This window comes from Eucyclogobius newberryi, unplaced genomic scaffold, assembly GCF_026437365.1.
Source record: "Eucyclogobius newberryi isolate DKJ021-1_F unplaced genomic scaffold, fEucNew1.0.hap1 SCAF_13, whole genome shotgun sequence".
Taxonomy (NCBI): domain Eukaryota; kingdom Metazoa; phylum Chordata; class Actinopteri; order Gobiiformes; family Gobiidae; genus Eucyclogobius; species Eucyclogobius newberryi.
Window position 1 is genome coordinate 16,675,422 of NW_027315757.1, and position 20,326 is coordinate 16,695,747.

At 41.7% G+C, this 20,326-nt stretch overlaps 2 protein-coding genes and 2 long non-coding RNA genes across 4 annotated transcripts in view; 2 read left to right on the forward strand and 2 right to left on the reverse strand.

Moving 5' to 3' along the window:
* The window catches only part of ifi35 (interferon-induced protein 35), a 342,343-nt gene that overhangs the window by 23,223 nt on the left and 298,794 nt on the right, over positions 1–20,326 (forward strand). The window lies entirely within an intron of this gene.
* On the reverse strand, positions 7,058–13,443 carry rusf1 (RUS family member 1). The gene is made up of 14 exons (XM_072442731.1): positions 13,193–13,443; positions 12,581–12,658; positions 12,108–12,222; positions 11,562–11,607; positions 10,985–11,017; positions 10,803–10,908; positions 10,483–10,584; positions 10,251–10,321; positions 9,482–9,666; positions 9,164–9,221; positions 9,014–9,081; positions 7,806–7,919; positions 7,328–7,393; positions 7,058–7,268 (listed from the first exon to the last, which is right to left on the reverse strand). The coding sequence occupies exons 1-14, from the start codon at positions 13,367–13,369 to the stop codon at positions 7,183–7,185; spliced, it is 1,305 nt and encodes a 434-aa protein (XP_072298832.1). The 5' UTR covers positions 13,370–13,443; the 3' UTR covers positions 7,058–7,182.
* Positions 14,285–16,008, forward strand: LOC140357632 (uncharacterized). Its single transcript, XR_011926658.1, has 3 exons — positions 14,285–14,352; positions 15,075–15,224; positions 15,664–16,008. It is a non-coding gene; the product is annotated as an uncharacterized lncRNA (long non-coding RNA).
* On the reverse strand, positions 17,901–19,651 carry LOC140357633 (uncharacterized). The gene is made up of 3 exons (XR_011926659.1): positions 19,588–19,651; positions 18,716–18,865; positions 17,901–18,276 (listed from the first exon to the last, which is right to left on the reverse strand). It is a non-coding gene; the product is annotated as an uncharacterized lncRNA (long non-coding RNA).

Below are 20,326 nucleotides of genomic sequence, written 5' to 3' on the forward strand. Positions count from 1 at the left end.
CCTGTAACTCGTCCTTTAGCTGCTGGTTTATCTGAGGAACGACAACAGAACGTTCAGAATGTCCAGACTCAGATGACACTGCTCCAGAACACGTCCCATCCACCGCGTTCATCTTTATGTGTACCACTCGCTGCCCCGCCTTTGGTCATGCTTTTGTCCTGCATTTGTCCTGCATTTGCATTTGTCCTGCATTTGTCCCGCCCTCGGTCCCGCCCTTGGTCATACCTTTTGTCCCTCATTTACCCCGCCTTGGCCCCACCCTTGTCCCTCATTTACCCTGCCTTGGCCCCACCCTTGTCCCTCATTTACCCTGGCTTGGCCCCACCCTTGTCCCTCATTTACCCTGGCTTGGCCCCACCCTTGTCCCTCATTTAAACCCCCTTGGCCCCACCCTTGTCCCTCATTTACCCTGCCTTGGCCCCACCCTTGTCCCTCATTTACCCTGCCTTGGCCCCACCCTTGTCCCTCATTTACCCTGCCTTGGCCCCACCCTTGTCCCTCATTTACCCCGCCTTGGCCCCACCCTTGTCCCTCATTTACCCCGCCTTGGCCCCACCCTTGTCCCTCATTTACCCTGCCTTGGCCCCACCCTTGTCCCTCATTTACCCTGCCTTGGCCCCACCCTTGTCCCTCATTTACCCTGCCTTGGCCCCACCCTTGTCCACCATTTGTCCCGCCCTTGTCGTGCGTCGCCATCACCTGGTCGACGATGTGCCGCGGCAGGCGCGTCAGGATCCTCACTGGGAACCCGAAGTGGCCGATGACCTCCAGCAGGTGGCGCACGGTGTGTTCCGGGCGGAGCGAGTCCAAAGGCCACGCCTCCAGCCACTTGGAGAAGTAATCGCAGAGACTGAGCAGGAAACAATGTCCAGAGGAAGTCTGAGGAAGAGGACCGCGAATGTCCAGCCCGAGCCACTGCCACGGGCCGGTCACCTGCAGAACCACATCATCCATACGAACCACAGGTCAAAGCATTTCTACTGACCAGAGACTTTTAAACACTTTATGAAGCAAATAAAGTGCAAATATGTGACTGAAGCTTCTAGAATATTTATGAATAAAGTGACTTACTGACATTTTCATTGAACAACGCCACTGTTTTTGCGATAGAAATGTGTTTTACACTGTCAGAGGTCATGGCTCTGTAGTCGCTTCAGCACAAATAAAATTGTGTTTCCACAACAACCTCAGAAAAAAACATTATCCGCTCTGAAGACGTCAGTGAAAGAACTTTAAGACATAACAGTGATAAGACACGTTTGTGGAGCCAAAACCAAACTAATGATGACGAGGACAAAGGAGGACAAACAAGGAGGACAAACGAGGACAAACAAGGACAAACGAGGACAAACAAGGAGGACAAACAAGGACAAACAAGGAGGACAAACAAGGACAAACAAGATGGAAAAACAAGAAGGACAAAGGAGGACAAAGGACAAACAAGACGGACAAACAAGGATGAACAAGAAGGACAAACAAGGACAAACAAGAAGGACAAACGGGGACAAACAAGGAGGACAAACGAGGACAAACAAGAAGGACAATCAAGAAGGACAAATGGGGTCAAACAAGGAGGACAAACAAGGACAAACAAGGACAAACAAGAAGGACAAACAGGGACAAACAAGGACAAACGAGGAGAAACAAAAAGGACAAACGGGGACAAACAAGGAGGACAAACGAGGAGGACAAACAAGGACAAACGAGGAGTGACAGTTTGTGACAGTTTGCATGTTCTTCACCTCGATCGCGCCGGTCAAACGCTCCTCTTCTTCCTGTGAAAAAGAGTTTGAAAATAAGACAAATCGAACACAGGAAGTGACTCGAGAGAATAAAAGACTCACAGAGGTGTGTCTGTCCGGAGCCCACTGAATGTCCTGAAACACACACAATCTTTTGTTCGGATCAATGTTTGAAATAGTTTTATTGTGTATTTAAGTTGTTGTTTTAAATGTTGTTTTTTGAAGTGTGGGGGAGGAGTCAGTTTAAAAAAATAACTTTAGTCCTAAATAACGTATGATAAAGCTGAGGCTGTTTCTTTTTCACACTGTGTTTTAAATGATTTGACTAAAGAAATACACAAGAACACGTTTACTTTGTTCCATCGTGTTTAAATTATCAGGAAATTAATTTAATTGTTTAAAGCTGCACTGTGTAACTTTTCCGGTACAGGGTCCGTCGCCCGTCTCTCTGTCTCTAGTGCTTTGCCTGAAATATTCTGCAGTTTGTCGTCTTTGTCGTCGTTAATTTATCTTTTAATCTTTAAATTGCACACAAAAAAAGCTTTAATTTAATTCAAACGCTGTGGAACATTTCAGGCCAGAAGACGACATCCCAGACGATTTGGGACGCCGGAGAAACCTCCACAGCGCCTCTTTAAAGTGGTTTGGCGGTCACCTGGGAGACGCAGTAGTTTCCGTGGAAGAAGTGAGGAAGAGAATGGATCGTGAGCAGCTCCTCGTCCACGATGACGCTCCACTGCTCGGCCGCCTCAGTCGCCCTGGAAACACAGAAGTGAGACGCGGCTCGGCCCGGGCGTAGGCCACACCGGGGGGCGTTGGCCACACCGGGGGGCGTAGGCCACACCGGGGGGCGTAGGCCACACCGGGGGGCGTTGGCCACACCGGGGGGCGTAAAAATACAGCAATATTGCTTTTCTTTTCCCATTTTTATTCATGAGTCTGTAAATAAAACCGCAAGTCACACACTTCTGGACAAACGGGGTCTTTGGGGGCGTGACAGAAGAGAAGAGTTTTGAGTCTTTTTGTTGGCAGACCCACAGAGTACATGCAGCTTTTGTCCTCTAGATGGCAGTAGTGTGTGACGTCACTTCAGACACATGAATATGTATGCATCTTTTCAATAGTCGTTTTTTCAATATCGGCAATACGATAATCAGATTACGTAAACGTGGCGTAAACAGTTCAGATCTGACTTCTCTCTGTTCACGCCGAGCAACGACAAACGAATGAGCCAAAGACAAAACGGAGAAAGCGTTGAGAGCGTTTGGCGCCGGTCCGGTCCAGAGTCGCCGGTCCGGAGTCGCCGGTCCAGAGTCGCCGGTCCGGAGTCGCCGGTCCGGAGTCGCCGGTCCGGAGTCGCCTCACCGGTCCAGAGTCGCCGGTCCAGAGTCGCCGGTCCAGAGTCGCCGGTCCAGAGTCGCCGGTCCAGAGTCGCCGGTCCAGAGTCGCCGGTCCAGAGTCGCCTCACCGGTCCAGAGTCGCCGGTCCAGAGTCGCCGGTCCAGAGTCGCCGGTCCAGAGTCGCCGGTCCAGAGTCGCCGGTCCAGAGTCGCCGGTCCAGAGTTGCCGGTCCAGAGTTGCCGGTCCAGAGTCACCTCACCGGTCCAGAGTCACCTCACCGGTCCAGAGTCGCCGGTCCAGAGTCACCTCACCGGTCCAGAGTCGAGTCACCTCACCGGTCCAGAGTCACCTCACCGGTTCAGAGTCGCCTCGTCCTCATCTTCGCTCTGATCGCCGCTGGATTCAGCCTCAGGAGCGATGGCGATCTCAGTTGCCGCCGCTCGGTTCTTCGGGGGTCGACCGCGACGCTTAACGCACAAAAACACCACGTCAGCTTCAGTAAATAAACTTATTTTAGCTTCACGCTCACCTTTCCCGTTTTACTTTTAACTGACGTCGCAGAAGGTTCGTCTAAAACCTGTAATCGACAAAGAAAGAAGAGAGTTCACGAGAGCGCCACAACTGTAGATGCTGTGAACTCATTTAAAAGGCCACCAGGCTTTTAAACCACCTTATATCTAGTCATGTTTCTGTCCTTCTTTGGTTCATCATTATTCTCCATGTTTAGTGTCATCACGGTCCTGCTTTAGGTCCAGGAAACCGGATATGTGAATATGAATACCAAATTTGTAGGTGACAAAAAGACCTATAAGTGATGCAAGTTTTCATATTAATGTATGTAGCATTTTGAGAGACAGTATTATTGTCTCTCAAAATGCTAGCCTTCTGGTCCCAAGAGTCTCTAAAAGCACAATAGGAGGTAGAGCCTTCTGGTGGTCCCAAGAGTCTCTAAAAGCACAATAGGAGGTAGAGCCTTCTGGTGGTCCCAAGAGTCTCTAAAAGCACAATAGGAGGTAGAACCTTCTGGTGGTCCCAAGAGTCTCTAAAAGCACAGTAGGAGGTAGAGCCTTCTGGTGGTCCCAAGAGTCTCTAAAAGCACAGTAGGAGGTAGAGCCTTCTGGTGGTCCCAAGAGTCTCTAAAAGCACAGTAGGAGGTAGAGCCTTCTGGTGGTCCCAAGAGTCTCTAAAAGCACAGTAGGAGGTAGAGCGTTTAGCTACCAAGCTCCTGTGTTATGGAATCAGCTCCGGTCCATGTTAAAGAGGCCGACACAGTCTCTTCATTTAAGTCCAGGCTTAAAACGTTCCTCTTTGAAATGACTTATGGTCAGGCCAGTTAGGAACAGAAATATAAACCTAGTTTCAGCTACGCTGCCCTAGGAGCAACTATGCTGGGGGAAGTATGGCAGCTTGAGCACTATCCTCTTCTTCTGACTACTTATTCTATCAAACAATATTTAATATTTTTTGTTCTCCTGTTTTGTTCATTACTGCTCACATGTTTTCTCCTTCTTGCTCTTGGGAGAGGTTCTGTTTCAGACTCTGCTGATGCCGACCTGTAGAGCTCCTCAACTGCCTTCTCTCTACTCTAGATGAACTCCTGGTTCTGTCCTGGTTCTGTCCTGGTTCATTGTTTTTGTGCATTCCGCTGTCTTGTTCTCCAACTGCTGCTAAAGTGATTTTGGCCAATACAAAAATTCACTGAATTGAATATACATTTTTGTCAATATCACCCACTGTAGTAAAGATTGTAAATATTTCACTGGCCTGCTCCTCCTGCTGCTCCTGCCCCTGCCCCTGGGCGTCCATCCCGCTGCTGAAGATGGTGGGCACGGCCTCCTCTCTCAGGGTGATGCATTTGCCCGTTCGGTCCACGTGTTTCTCCTCAAAGTGACAAATGCAGAGGGCAGAGAAACGAGACGGTGTCCAGTCCTCACGGCCCATGCTGCCCAGCCAGCGCTTCAGCTTCTTTGGGTTGTACAGAGGAAACCTGTGCAGGGATTAGACCTGGTTTAGACCTGGTATAGACCTGGTTTAGACCTGGTTTAGACCTGGTTTAGACCTGGTTTAGACCTGGTTTAGTCCCGGTTTAATCCCGGTTTAAGTCTGCCACATGTATTAAAGTGTTAAGATGCAACGACAAGTGACAAGTCGACTATAAAAGTTGTATTTCTCTAATTGTAACGTTTGTCTGGACTAAATAGAATCTAAAATACAAAGACAGCGGCATTGTTAGATTAAAATGTCAAAAAAATATTAAACTATGTCTCATTTTCATCATTAATACACTTTATTCATAAATATTCTCTATCTTTAAACCCTCATATATTTACACCTTTATCTGGTTCAAAATGTATTCAGCTCAACTTATATTAACTTTTGCTACAACTAACGGTTATTTTAGTGTTCAACAGTCAATTATTTCTATTGTACATTGGGAATTTAATAGATTTTAACCAAATAAAGGTTGAAATATGGTGACAAAGACTTGTAGACAGGGAATATTTATGAATAAAGATAATTATAGCTAAAATCATCATCAGTTACTTGACATTTTACTTTAATAATGCCATTGTATTTATCATTTCTTTTCGTATGCGTTTTAGAGTCCGTTAGTCCAGAAAACGATTAACCCTGACCATTATAGTCACGATTAGTCGATTAATCGTGACGGTTTACTTTCCAGGTTATTTATGAACAAGAGCACGCAAATCTGGAAAAAAACAAGGCCAAAACTGGACTAAAAAGGCTTAAAGACAGACTAGATGTTGGGAATAAACCATAAATAATAAAACGGGACTAAACCGTGGACAAAGCTCTGAATTTAAACTGTTGTTGACATTCTCGGTCTCCTTCAGTAAAGAGTCTCTGGTGTCATTTTACTACATTTTATGCGTTTTATCGTCACTTACTTGAAGAACTTGATGTCTGACTCACTGGAACTTTCACAGTTATCCGCACAGCATTTATACCTCCCCATTTATACAATTATTACACCGAAACCGGGTCCAAAAGCCGCAACAATTTAAGAGTTTTTGGGTCGAAGTAGCAACGTTAGCATTTAGCAGCACCGCCACCACGGGAGCATCCGGTCTGCGCCGTCACAATAAAACGCGGATTTACGCGTACTTTGTGCTATATTTTGAGGTTAAGTGATTGTATGAATAGTTCAAACGTGTTTATTTCAGCCTCGGCATTTACGTTGTTTGGTATTGTGTCAATTATTGGTTGAAGAATGCTAATAAATCTGTTTTTTCCGGTGCGATTTTCGTTAGCTTTGCATTAGCATTACAGGAAGTTGGCTGCTCAAGCTCTCTGCCGCCCCCTGCCGATGAGATCAAGATGTGCAGTCGTGGAAAACTAAGTGACAGAGAAATAAGAAACAAGTTGTCTCGTTCAAAAGTAAATCTTTATTTTAGCTGTGCACAGCCAAAATACTCTCTCTGACAGAGTCGTCTCTCCCTGACAGAGTCGTCGTCTCTCTCTGACAGAGTCGTCTCACATGGAGTTGTAGACAGAACCTGTCATCCCGATTCTGGAGCCCAGAACTAACCCTAAACCTAACCTTAACCCTAACCTTAATGTTTAAACCCGAAAAAAAATTAACTGTGCCAAAAGCGGGATGACAGGTTCTGTCTACAACCGCATGTAGTGATCCGACTCTTGAACAAAGGCGAGTCCAGCTCATAAAGGCACAGCAGGTGCCACTTTGCACAGAATGAGTTGAACATGAACTTTAGCATCGCATCAATCTAGTGACATGACAATGTTACAATATTAAATCATACAGAATTATACAACATCATAATAAAGTCTTTCAATATCTGTAAGTGTCACAGTGTCAAGTAAAAGTAATTTCACACTGATTTCGAAACTTATTTCAGAGACAAATGTCTCTGTTCAATTAAAAATATATTTTGGTTTGCTCAAAGCCAGAACTTGAAGTCAAAACCTTCAATTGTAATTAAAAGTAAAAAAAAATATGACTAATGTGCTCTTTCTTTCCTTATTTCACATGAAAAAGCATAAAACAAACCCCAGCGTGAGCGAGGAGTGAAGTAAAACAGCAGAAACGCTTCATTGTGATTAAAAAAGGCTTTGGTTCAGTTTGATTTGGATTTGAGCCGGATCCTCCACTCGTCCCAGTCCAGAAGGTTCCGGCTCGTTTCCCATCGAGTCTCGTCCAGCGCTGAAAGAAACAAGAATCAGAAAAACACACGAGAGTCACAGGCTTTTGTTTGTACTTACATTTCATAAAAGAGTCAAAATGTCTCTCCAGCAGCGATTTACTTTCCTCCACAAGATCCCAGTGTCCTGCAGAGAAGAAGAGTCTAAACCAGAGCTAAACCAGGGGTAACCCAGGTGTAAAGCAGGTCTAAAGCAGATCTAAACCAGGTCTAAAGCAGTGCTAAACCAGGTCTTAACCAGGACTAAAGCAGTTCTAAAGCAGTTCTAAACCAGGACTAAACCAGGTCTAAACCAGGTCTAAACCAGGTCTAAGCCAGGTCTAAACCAGGTCTAAAGCAGTTCTAAACCAGGTCTAAAGCAGTTCTAAACCAGGTCTAATCCAGGACTAAACCAGGACTAAACCAGGTCTAAACCAGAACTAAACCAGGACTAAACCAGGACTAAACCAGGACTAAAGCAGGTCTAAAGCAGGTCTAAACCAGGTCTAAACGAGGACTAAAGCAGGTCTAAACCAGGACTAAACCAAGTGTAAACTCACTGTGTTTGTCTTTCTTCCTCTGGGTCAGAAGCTTCCTCAGACTCAGAGCCTGACACATGGACTCAAACTCATCTCTCACTGAAGCTCCGAGCAGCAAACACACATACACACAACCTGAACAGAAACACACAGACATCACGCAGTGCTTGCGGCTGGGGAAGAATGTCTCAGACACACAGACTATCAGCACAGGTGCTCCACAGGGCTGTGTACTTTCTCCCCTGCTCTTCTACCTGTACACAAACTGCTGCACCTCCAGCCATGACTCTGTAAAACTGTTTGCGTTTGCGGACGACACCACCCTCATCGCCATGACAACACCACCCTCATCAGGCTCATCTCGAACGGGGATGAGTCTGTTTACAGGAGGGAGGTGGACCGGCTGGTGTCCTTGTGCATTCTCACCCTGGTGCATCCTCGCCTCCTCCATCACCGTGTGGTACGCTGGAGCCACAGCCAGGGACAAACAGAGACTACAGCGCATTGTGCACTCTGCTGAGAAGGTGACCGGCCGCGAACTTCCATCTCTGCAGGACCTGCATGTCTCCAGGGCTCTGGGACGAGCAGGTCGGATTACAGCCGACCCTTCTCACCCGGAACACGGACTATTTGAGGTCCCCTCAGGCAGGAGGCCACTCCCCTCAGGCAGGAGGCCACTCCCCTCAGGCAGGAGGCCACTCCCCTCAGGCAGGAGGCTACGGTCCATCCGGACCAGAACCTCCCTCCACAAGAACAGTTTCTTTCCCTCTGCCGTTGGACTCATGGACATTTTTTAAAAACCGTCACTTTAACCATAATTTAAACACTCACTGTTCACTTTCTGCACTAAATATGTAAATCTGTAAATTTGTGTTCATATCACGCTTATTTTTATTATTTTTTTTAATCTTAAAGCTTATTGATATTCTTATCCCATAGAAGACTTAAATTGTTCCTCTTTTGACTTATTCATTTTATGTTGCACTGAATCACCAAAGGAAGTTCCTGTTTGTGAATTCTGTCCATTGACAATGACAATAAACCTTTTCTGATTCTGACACGCACCGCACGCACGCACGCGCGCACCGCGCGCACCGCACGCACGCACACACTCACTTCAGGCCAATTGGACAATTTTGTAACGTTTATGTGAACTGTAGGGGGCGCTAAAGTTGCTCTTTACTCTGTTCTGTGTATTTCTCGACGCTCGGACGCTCTAAGATTCTCACTGTTGTCGACGGCGATCAGGAAGCGTTTGTCCTGCCTCGCTCGCGTCACTCGCTCCAGCTCCTCGGGACTTCAAAAGGAACAAACAGTCTTTTATTAAATATTTAATTCAAAGTAAAGCTCGGCAAATGACATCTTAAATAAAGTGAAACCTGTGGACGAGCTCCTGCAGCTTCACTCCCAGTCGGATCGGAACCGCTCCACTAAACCCTGAAAGCCACAGATTTATTATTATTATTACTAGTAGTAGTATTATCGTTATTATTATTGTTCATTATCATTATTCATTATTATTTAACATTTTTCAGTGTTAGTACATTTATTTAGCAATATACAGCATATATCATGTTTACAATTATACAGTTTTACTCCCCAAATAAAAAAAAAAACAAATACAAAAATTGAAATAAATAAATAAATAAAATAAATAGCAGTTCTTTCACATTTCAGTTGCGTGTTGTGCGACTCACAGTTGAACACGGGCTCCTTCGCGTTTGCGTCACGCGGCGTCAGGATCTCGCCGCTTCGCACGAACGTTTGCCAAACGACGTCGAGCCGCGCCTCGTTAAAGGTCTCCATGACGACGGAGCGCACGGCTTTGAAGTTGGAGACGAGGTGGAGGACGGTGAAGAGCGAGAAGAGGAGCAGCGTCAGCCTGAGGACGACGGCGTGAAAACAAGAACAACATCTGTGTCCGTTTCCCACTACGCTAGCTTCAGGTTCACAGTAAACAACTGGAACATTTTCTCAGAGATGCTAAGAAGCCACGCGGTCATGATTAGACGCTCAGGACGAGTCTGGAGATGATTTATGGAGTTAAGAACAGCTGGAGATTCTCAGCACTACGTCACAGATGGAGAAAACAGCACAGATCGAGGAGATTCAGAACGGAGTGTTTTTGACGCTCGGAGTGAGAGCACTTTCTGTCCAGGATTCCTCAAACTAGTTTAAATTAAGCTAAATGTGCTCCAGGCGTGTTTTTGATGAGGAACAATGTTAAAACAGGGTAACAAGAGAGACACAGTTAGCACAATGTGTGTTAAATATCGAATATCAGTATCGGCTTAATAAAATCCATATTGTACAATCCCTGACATTCCACCAGGAAAATAATGCACTAAACAGATGTATCTAGTTGTCTGTAATCTGGTGATTGTAGATGAATAATTCAAATGCAGAATGTGATCGTAAGAAGTAGATTAACATGTGAACGAAAGTGTTTAATGAACAGAGACTCACGTGGGGTTTTCTGTGACGAGAGAAATGAGCAGCAAACTGACCAAGAGCCCAGCCAAGTTCACCAGGGTCTCCTGCAAAAGAACCAGGTCGGAACCAGGTCTAAACCAGGACTGAAACCAGGACTAAAGCAGGACTAAAGCAGGTCTAAAGCAGGTCTAAAGCAGGACTAAAGCAGGACTAAAGCAGGACTAAAGCAGGACAAAAGCAGGACAAAAGCAGGTCTCTCTTGTACCTGGCTCCCGTCCTTAGCAGAGATGTCGGCCATGTTGTCTCTTCGGGCCTGGTGAACGGTGAGAGCCGCTCGAGTCGCTCCTCCGGCCACGCCCACAATCGACTTGACACACAGAGAACACAGAGTTTAGAGTTTACACATTTTTCACAAGAATCCTGTGAAACCGCGTTCTAAATGTTTTTATAATTCTGTGGCATGAAATTAATGCAATACATGTTTTGCCAAACCCTGATCTAGAGCAGGTAATTTAATCCATATTAGTTAAAACCACTACTACTCTTCTTTATGTAAATGCTTTGTGCTGATAAATGTGCTCTTACCTTGAAGACACCGGCCGAGCACACAATCAGGAGGAAGAAGGCGGGGAAAAACGGCGCCAAGATTTCCATGAACATGGCTACGTCGTTCAGAACGTCTGCGAAGAGTCTGAGGAGGAGCAGATTATAGGGTCAATATTCCTTTATAAAAAACGCTATAAATCCTACTTAACGTTTCAACACACCTCCATTTCTTTGCCTCAGAGTCTAGTTTGGTCCTGGAACGAAAACACAAACAAATAAAATAAAAGATGTATTATTATTACTATTATTAAACACAAAAGGCGATGAACAGGAGCTTGTCGCTTATCGCTAATCGCTAGCTAATATTCCATTATTATTTTTTTGGTGTTTGTGTTTTGGCTTTTTTTTTTATTTTTATTTTATTTGGAATTTACAGATTTGATCCCAGTTTGGACATTTAAGGTGTAAAATTCTACTTCCTGGATGTAAATTGTAAAATGTTGAACTGTTTCCTAGCAACCAAACCTTCTCTAATGTCACAGGAATTATTATTTTACTAATTAAAATGTTAGAAAACCGTTTTATGTGGTTGAATTAATGTTTAAAGAGTAAAATGTTGTTGTTTTTAGTGTGTACATAGCTCAGAGTCTGATGTTTGTTTGTTTGCAACAAATGGACAAAAAAAGCATGACTAAAGCAGGTCTAAAGCATGACTAAAGCAGGACTAAAGCAGGACTAAAGCAGGACTAAAGCAGGACTAAAGAAGGACTAAAGAAGGACTAAAGAGAGAGGACGAACCCTTTGCGCCAAGCGAACAGGATCCGGCCCAACATCCCGGTTCCATCTGTGAACAGACAGGACACGGATGTCAGATGCGTAACAGAGGTTTAGTGAGGAAAATATGGTCTTGACTTTATTGGAGAGCACCTAAGAGAAGTATAGGGCTCTAGAAGTGAAGACGGAACCTTTATTCCCACTGTCATTATGTCTCTCTGCTCAGTTATAGACTTCTTAGAATATAAAAGATTATAGATACAGTTAATATTCGCTAAATCAATAATGGTGTTTATTCATGTGACAATAATAACGTTAGAGTGAAATTTAAGTCATTTCAGTTCAATCTACACTCAAAAAGCAACTCTGAAGGTAACATATCTGTCTGTTTATGTTGAAATTGAAAATTAAATTCAACTGAAACCTTTTTAAACAATATTTGTGAACAAAATGTATTTTCATTCAGACAGCATTAAATAAAAACACAAAAAGGAACTCGACACAAAAGCACTGAAAACCCCTTTACAAATCGAAGTGAAGACCTCGTTTGAGTTAGACAGACTGCAGTACCTCTGAGTAACCATGTGGCGGTGGCGGCTGCGACTGTGGCTTCCTGGTTGCCGACGCCGACGCCTCTGAGTGACGCCTGAGTGGCCAAAGTCCCGGACAGAGAACTGCAGAACGCCTGGACTCAGCACAGCAGGGGACGCTTTACTTTACATTTACACTGCTGCTTGTTTCCATGGAGACGGACCGTTAGAGCACACTTTGGAACATTCTCCATGGAGACAAACGTGCCTCGGCCAGAAAAGTTACAAGTCAGATCTGCGGAGAGAAAAGCTTCTCAACAGTTTAAAGTTTTTACTCCAAATGTCTTTATTCAAGTCTGGTTTGAGCTCAAATGTTTCGCAGTGGGGCTTTATTATCAGATATTTAGATGGTGGTGATGGTTAAGTGCAGCATTTCTGTTACACACTTTTATACAGGCAAGAACAGGAAAATGTCCAGTCCTGGTCCAGTCCTGGTCCAGTCCTGGTCCTGACCTGTGCAGTGTCCCACAGCTGGTACTGGATGTAGTCTGCACTGACGCTCTCTGGAAAACCCTGAGGCAGAAACACGCTCTGGAACATGAAGATTAAAGGTTCAGTAATAATCTACTTCAGAATAGAACTTTATTTGTCTCAAACACAACTGAATCAGGCAAATAGCAAACACCTGCTTTTGATAATAATGATAAATATTCTCTATCTAGAAGCCTTCAGTCGCCATATTTACACCTTTATGTGGATAAAAATGTACACAACTATCAGAAATACAAACTGGTATCTTTAAAATACAGTTAAAACAATGGCTCAATACTAACTACACCTGTTCTCTCTGCTGCCCCCTGTTAGTGTGTGCGCGCGCGTGTGTGTGCGCGCGCGCGTGTGTGTGTGTTATGTTTGTCTGTAATTGGATAGTTGATGTAGATAATGTTAATAGTGAATATACTTTTATGTTCAATGTGGATAATGTTTTGACTGTCAAACAGTAAAATCACGTTAGCTGCAGGTTAATGTTTATAAAGGTTGTACAGATGTGGCCATAATCTTCTGTGGCTAAAACACTGTAATTCACAGGCTTTAAACGGTCTAAAGAGTAGTTAAAGTGGTTACTTTAAAGAGCTGCAGGAGCCCGGCCCCGGCCCCGGCCCCGGCGGTCTCCTCTCTCTGTCTGCGGAGCTGAGCTTCCTCCAGGCGGTAGATCCAGACCTCACCGCCGCCTGAGCCGCTCCCGTACCGCTCCGAGGCGACCGGAGGCCCGCTGGAGACAAGAGCCGAGCCCGCCGACATGGCCCTGTCCGGGGGAAGAGAAACGAGCCCGGGACGGACGAATAAACGCTGGAAACAACAACAACAACAACACGCGGCTCGTACGTGGCGCTAGAGGTGTTTGGTGCAGGTTCCGTGTTTTCCATTTGGAGCAATCTGATTGGACAGTGAGCAAAAGAGGGCGGGGTTTGACGGCTAAACAAATACATTCCATTTGCGTCAAAAACGTGTTTTTTGTGCGCAGCCGCAGAAGAGGTTCAGCTAAATATTATTTTTAATTTCAACATGAAACTCACTTATTCAGCAGAAAACAAAAGGTTTTGAGATAATGAACTGATTGTAAAGATTTCATTGCTTTATTTAAATAGAACACAGGTGAGGATTGACTCCAAACACAAACATAAAAATCAGAAATAGGTTTGCTCAGAACTTATGATGATTAATTATGATTATAATTCTTCCTTTAATGGTGTGAATTCAGTGGTCCCGGTCTGGGCCCCAGCCTTGGCCCCGGTCCTGGCCTTGGCCCCTGTCTATGTAGGGGCTCACCCAAGCCCCCGGAAGCCAAGATGGCCGCCATTGAAACCTATGGAGCTGCTCATTGGCGCATGGTTCCAAAAAAGTTTTTTAGTTCCGCATTACTTCCTGAACAGTGGTATACATGGATCTATTATAATATCTGGATAGGGTACGCCCCCTCTGCCTCTGGCTCCAAATTGAGTAGTGGCCACTTCGCAGAATGCAGCTTTTTGGTCGGACCATTTCACGAGTTCGGCCTCTAAAATTACCAAACATGCTAAATTGTTTTTTGTCTAAAAATAAAATAGAAGGAATTTCACTCTTCAACTGTTTCTAAAATACTTAAAAAATACATTTTTAACCTTCCGGTGAACGGTGTACGCGCACCGAGCGCGCACGTGACCCTCATGAACGAGCCTCAGGAGAACATGTGACGGAAACTAAACACAAGCAGAAGAAAGTCACGAGACGAGACCACGATACACGTAAGTTGTTTGTATGTCATTCCTCACGTTTCACACATTGTTCCATGTGAAGTGTAAATCAACGATTACACAGTTAACACAAGTTAACACAAGCTAACACGAGCTAACGTAAGCTAAAGTTTAGCTACACAAAGATGCAACAACACGTCATGATGGCTCGTGCTTCTGCAAATAAATAACTAATTATTTCTCTTACTAAATGTTCTAAGAGACAAAAGGTTAAGCACAGATCAAGGAAAACTAGAGAAAGAAGGGAAATAAAGTGATGTTTGTATTATGTGCTATAAAAAACAACCAATAATTCAAATATAACCTGCTATAATGGGTCATATCTTACATATATAAATGTAAAGGTGTTTAAAAGTGACAGTCCTGTACTTACAGGGGCTGAGACCACATTTGAGGTTTTATTACCCATTTAATAATGACGTGTGCTGTGTTTAAACAGCAAAGCACACGCTTGTTTTGTATAGGAATGTCATGGATTTACTTCCATGGAATATGTAGAGATTTAGCAAACATGTCAGTTATGTTCTAACTTCTAAGGTTTAAACTTATGCATAAGTAAATGACTTTTGGTTCTAGCTTTAAAAATTAATGTGAAAAGAGGAACTTTTGTGTTACAGAGCAAAATGTAAATCTGTCAATAACATATTCCAGCTTTTCTCTGTTAAATGTGCAGAATATATCAATGTTCTAATGAGTATCTTTCTCATCTTCAGAGTGCTGACCAGTGAGTTTAGTCTGTCTGTGCTGTCCAGAGCTCTACAGGTCACTGCAGGTCACTACAGGTCACTACAGGTCACTGCAGACCTAATCACTGCAGACACAGAGTCATCTCAAGTAAACTCCTGACGACTCCAAAGCAAAAGGTATTTTAATAATAACTTGTGCCTCGACTAAAAGTAAACAGTGTAGAATTAGTATTTTGAATTTATAAAATGTCTGTTTTGTTATGACCAAAAAAACTAAATGATAATTATTCTTCAAAAGAGCCACTGCTGTGTCACATGTGAAGTGTATGTTATATGACATGTATAATCTAAACATATGAAGTGTATGTTATATGACTTTTATAAATCTAATACATATGAAGTGTATGTTCTATGACTTGTATAAATCTAAACATATGAAGTGTATGTTATATGACTTTTATAAATCTAAACATATGAAGTGTATGTTATATGACTTTTATTAATCTAATACATATGAAGTGTATGTTATATGACTTTTATAATCTAATACATATGAAGTGTATATTCTATGACTTGTATAAATCTAAAGCTGTGACATGTTCTGTTTGTCCCTCAGTCATACGATGGAGCTGAACGGTGCAGTTACTGAAGTACAGAAGACTGCGTAGCCATGGAAACAAAGTCTTGTTAAATACTGAGATATTCAGTATTTAACGCAATAATGTCACATTCATGTGCATATAACTGATGTAAAAAGAGTGTTTATTTTACCATTATTATTAGTATTATTTTGTCCTACGCTGTTTTTATTTTATCTTTATCTTTATTTTCCCCCTCCATTCCTTATTAAGGTATGAGAGGTTCTGTCTATAGGAGTTTTTGTTTATAAGAGTTCTTCTATTAAGAGTGTTTTTTAAACTTCCTATAAGTGATCTGTCCTTTTCCTCTGTATCTACTGTGTTGCAACAACTAAATTTCCTCATGTGTGGACAATAAAGGAATATCTTATCTTATTCAGTTTGTTCTTGACTTATACAGGTTGTTTTATCATTTTATCATTATTTTTATGTTGCACTGAATCACCAAAGCAAGTTCCACTGTTTGTGGATTCTGTTCTTTGACAATGGCAATACATTTTCTGATTCTATTAATGATGATAATAATAAACAGTACAGACTCCAAAACTCCTTAATAAGGGACTCCCACATTGTAGCTTTAAAACTCACTGTAGCTTTAAAACTCAACTAAAACTGGCTAAAATCAATTTATCATTTGTAGTTATAATCAGATTTACATTTATTGAACAAGTTCATTCATGTTCATTATTCGTATTAAATACATTAATAAACAAATGTGTTTCGTATTTATTAAAGATTGACATGATAAAAAAGACACAAAAGGAAACTGAATATAATTAAATACTGCTTAACTCAATTATGTAACAGAATCGATGATTATATTTTATATTTCTTCTCATCTTATTAAAAAAATGCATATTGGCCAAATTATATTATGTAAATAAATAACTGAAAAGTTAACAAAATAAATACCCAAACCAAAAACTACAGAAAATGATGAGGACGTTATTCCACCTCTAAATGTAATTCATTGTCATTAAACCAGACTTTTTATCTTAACACTTCTTTAAAATTCTCTTAAATATCAGAGCTTTACAACATGATACATGTATATTTATAGATGGATATAACAATTCATCATTATACGTTACGTAAACAGACTATTTCAAGCCGAATTATTCCAAAAGTCGGTGTTGACTGTTCTCAGTCTGTCGCGCTGCTGTGACGTGCGCGCTCCCGACGCCAAAGCCTCACGGCGATGACGTCACAAAAGTGGGAGGAGATATACCACCAAGCCCCCGGAAGCCAAGATGGCCGCCATTGAAACCTATGGAGCTGCTCATTGGCGCATGGTTCCAAAAAAGTTTTTTAGTTCCGCATTACTTCCTGAACAGTGGTATATCTCCTCCCACTTTTGTGACGTCATCGCCGTGAGGCTTTGGCGTCGGGAGCGCGCACGTCACAGCAGCGCGACAGACTGAGAACAGTCAACACGGACTTTTGGAATAATTCGGCTTGAAATAGTCTGTTTACGTAACGTATAATGATGGATTGTTATATCCATCTATAAATATACATGTATCATGTTGTAAAGCTCTGATATTTAAGAGAATTATAAAGAAGTGTTAAGATAAAAAGTCTGGTTTAATGACAATGAATTACATTTAGAGGTGGAATAACGTCCTCATCATTTTCTGTAGTTTTTGGTTTGGGTATTTATTTTGTTAACTTTTCAGTTATTTATTTACATAATATAATTTGGCCAATATGCATTGTTTTTAATCAGATTAGAAGAAATATAAAATATAATCATCGATTCTGTTACATAATTGAGTTAAGCAGTATTTAATTATATTCAGTTTCCTTTTGTGTCTTTTTTATCATGTCAATCTTTAATAAATACAAAACACATTTGTTTATTAATGTATTTAATACGAATAATGAACATGAATGAACTTGTTCAATAAATGTAAATCTGATTATAACTACAAATGATAAATTGATTTTAGCCAGTTTTAGTTGAGTTTTAAAGCTACAGTGAGTTTTAAAGCTACAATGTGGGAGTCCCTTATTAAGGAGTTTTGGAGTCTGTACTGTTTATTATTATTATCATCATTAATAGAATCAGAAAATGTATTGCCATTGTCAAAGAACAGAATCCACAAACAGTGGAACTTGCTTTGGTGATTCAGTGCAACATAAAAATATTAACAATGATAAAACAACCAGTATAAGTCAAATAGAACAAACTGACTAAGATAAGATATTCCTTTATTGTCCACACATGAGGAAATTTTGTTGTTGCAACACAGTAGATACAGAGGAAAAGGACAGATCACTTATAGGAAGTTTAAAAAACACTCTTAATAGAAGAACTCTTATAAACAAAAACTCCTATAGACAGAACCTCTCATACCTTAATAAGGAATGGAGGGGGAAAATAAAGATAAAGATAAAATAAAAACAGCGTAGGACAAAATAATACTAATAATAATGGTAAAATAAACACTCTTTTTACATCAGTTATATGCACATGAATGTGACATTATTGCGTTAAATACTGAATATCTCAGTATTTAACAAGACTTTGTTTCCATGGCTACGCAGTCTTCTGTACTTCAGTAACTGCACCGTTCAGCTCCATCGTATGACTGAGGGACAAACAGAACATGTCACAGCTTTAGATTTATACAAGTCATAGAACATACACTTCATATGTATTAGATTATAAAAGTCATATAACATACACTTCATATGTATTAGATTAATAAAAGTCATATAACATACACTTCATATGTTTAGATTTATAAAAGTCATATAACATACACTTCATATGTTTAGATTTATACAAGTCATAGAACATACACTTCATATGTATTAGATTTATAAAAGTCATATAACATACACTTCATATGTTTAGATTATACATGTCATATAACATACACTTCACATGTGACACAGCAGTGGCTCTTTTGAAGAATAATTATCATTTAGTTTTTTTGGTCATAACAAAACAGACATTTTATAAATTCAAAATACTGATTCTACACTGTTTACTTTTAGTCGAGGCACAAGTTATTATTAAAATACCTTTTGCTTTGGAGTCGTCAGGAGTTTACTTGAGATGACTCTGTGTCTGCAGTGATTAGGTCTGCAGTGACCTGTAGTGACCTGTAGTGACCTGTAGTGACCTGTAGAGCTCTGGACAGCACAGACAGACTAAACTCACTGGTCAGCACTCTGAAGATGAGAAAGATACTCATTAGAACATTGATATATTCTGCACATTTAACAGAGAAAAGCTGGAATATGTTATTGACAGATTTACATTTTGCTCTGTAACACAAAAGTTCCTCTTTTCACATTAATTTTTAAAGCTAGAACCAAAAGTCATTTACTTATGCATAAGTTTAAACCTTAGAAGTTAGAACATAACTGACATGTTTGCTAAATCTCTACATATTCCATGGAAGTAAATCCATGACATTCCTATACAAAACAAGCGTGTGCTTTGCTGTTTAAACACAGCACACGTCATTATTAAATGGGTAATAAAACCTCAAATGTGGTCTCAGCCCCTGTAAGTACAGGACTGTCACTTTTAAACACCTTTACATTTATATATGTAAGATATGACCCATTATAGCAGGTTATATTTGAATTATTGGTTGTTTTTTATAGCACATAATACAAACATCACTTTATTTCCCTTCTTTCTCTAGTTTTCCTTGATCTGTGCTTAACCTTTTGTCTCTTAGAACATTTAGTAAGAGAAATAATTAGTTATTTATTTGCAGAAGCACGAGCCATCATGACGTGTTGTTGCATCTTTGTGTAGCTAAACTTTAGCTTACGTTAGCTCGTGTTAGCTTGTGTTAACTTGTGTTAACTGTGTAATCGTTGATTTACACTTCACATGGAACAATGTGTGAAACGTGAGGAATGACATACAAACAACTTACGTGTATCGTGGTCTCGTCTCGTCTCTTTCTTCTGCTTGTGTTTAGTTTCCGTCACATGTTCTCCTGAGGCTCGTTCATGAGGGTCACGTGCGCGCTCGGTGCGCGTACACCGTTCACCGGAAGGTTAAAAATGTATTTTTTAAGTATTTTAGAAACAGTTGAAGAGTGAAATTCCTTCTATTTTATTTTTAGACAAAAAACAATTTAGCATGTTTGGTAATTTTAGAGGCCGAACTCGTGAAATGGTCCGACCAAAAGGCTGCATTCTGCGAAGTGGCCACTACTCAATTTGGAGCCAGAGGCAGAGGGGGCGTACCCTATCCAGATATTATAATAGATCCATGGGGCTCACGCATGACTCAGGGAATGCTGTCTGTCATCTCTGAATCACCTGGAACAAAGAGCTTTATGTGTTTCCGGGTCAGAGGTCACAGCTTTGGGGAGTGGTCATTGCGTCATGAGCGAGACACTCCTCCCTTAGGGTCCAGTCTCAGTTTGAGGAAGTGAAATAAAAAACTACAGAAAAAATTCCTTTGATGCGTCACGACTTCAAAACCTTTGAACTATTGAACCTGTTTTAGTTTGTGATGGCGGCGTGGGGCCTTTGTGTATGTATTTCTGCATGTTCTCCCCGTGTCTGTCATGGTCTGAGGTTTCCTCAGGGTGCCCCGGCTGTACAAGGGTTAGGGCTCCTCCCCTGAACAGGAGATACTACATCTCAGTGGGACTTTCCAGGGGA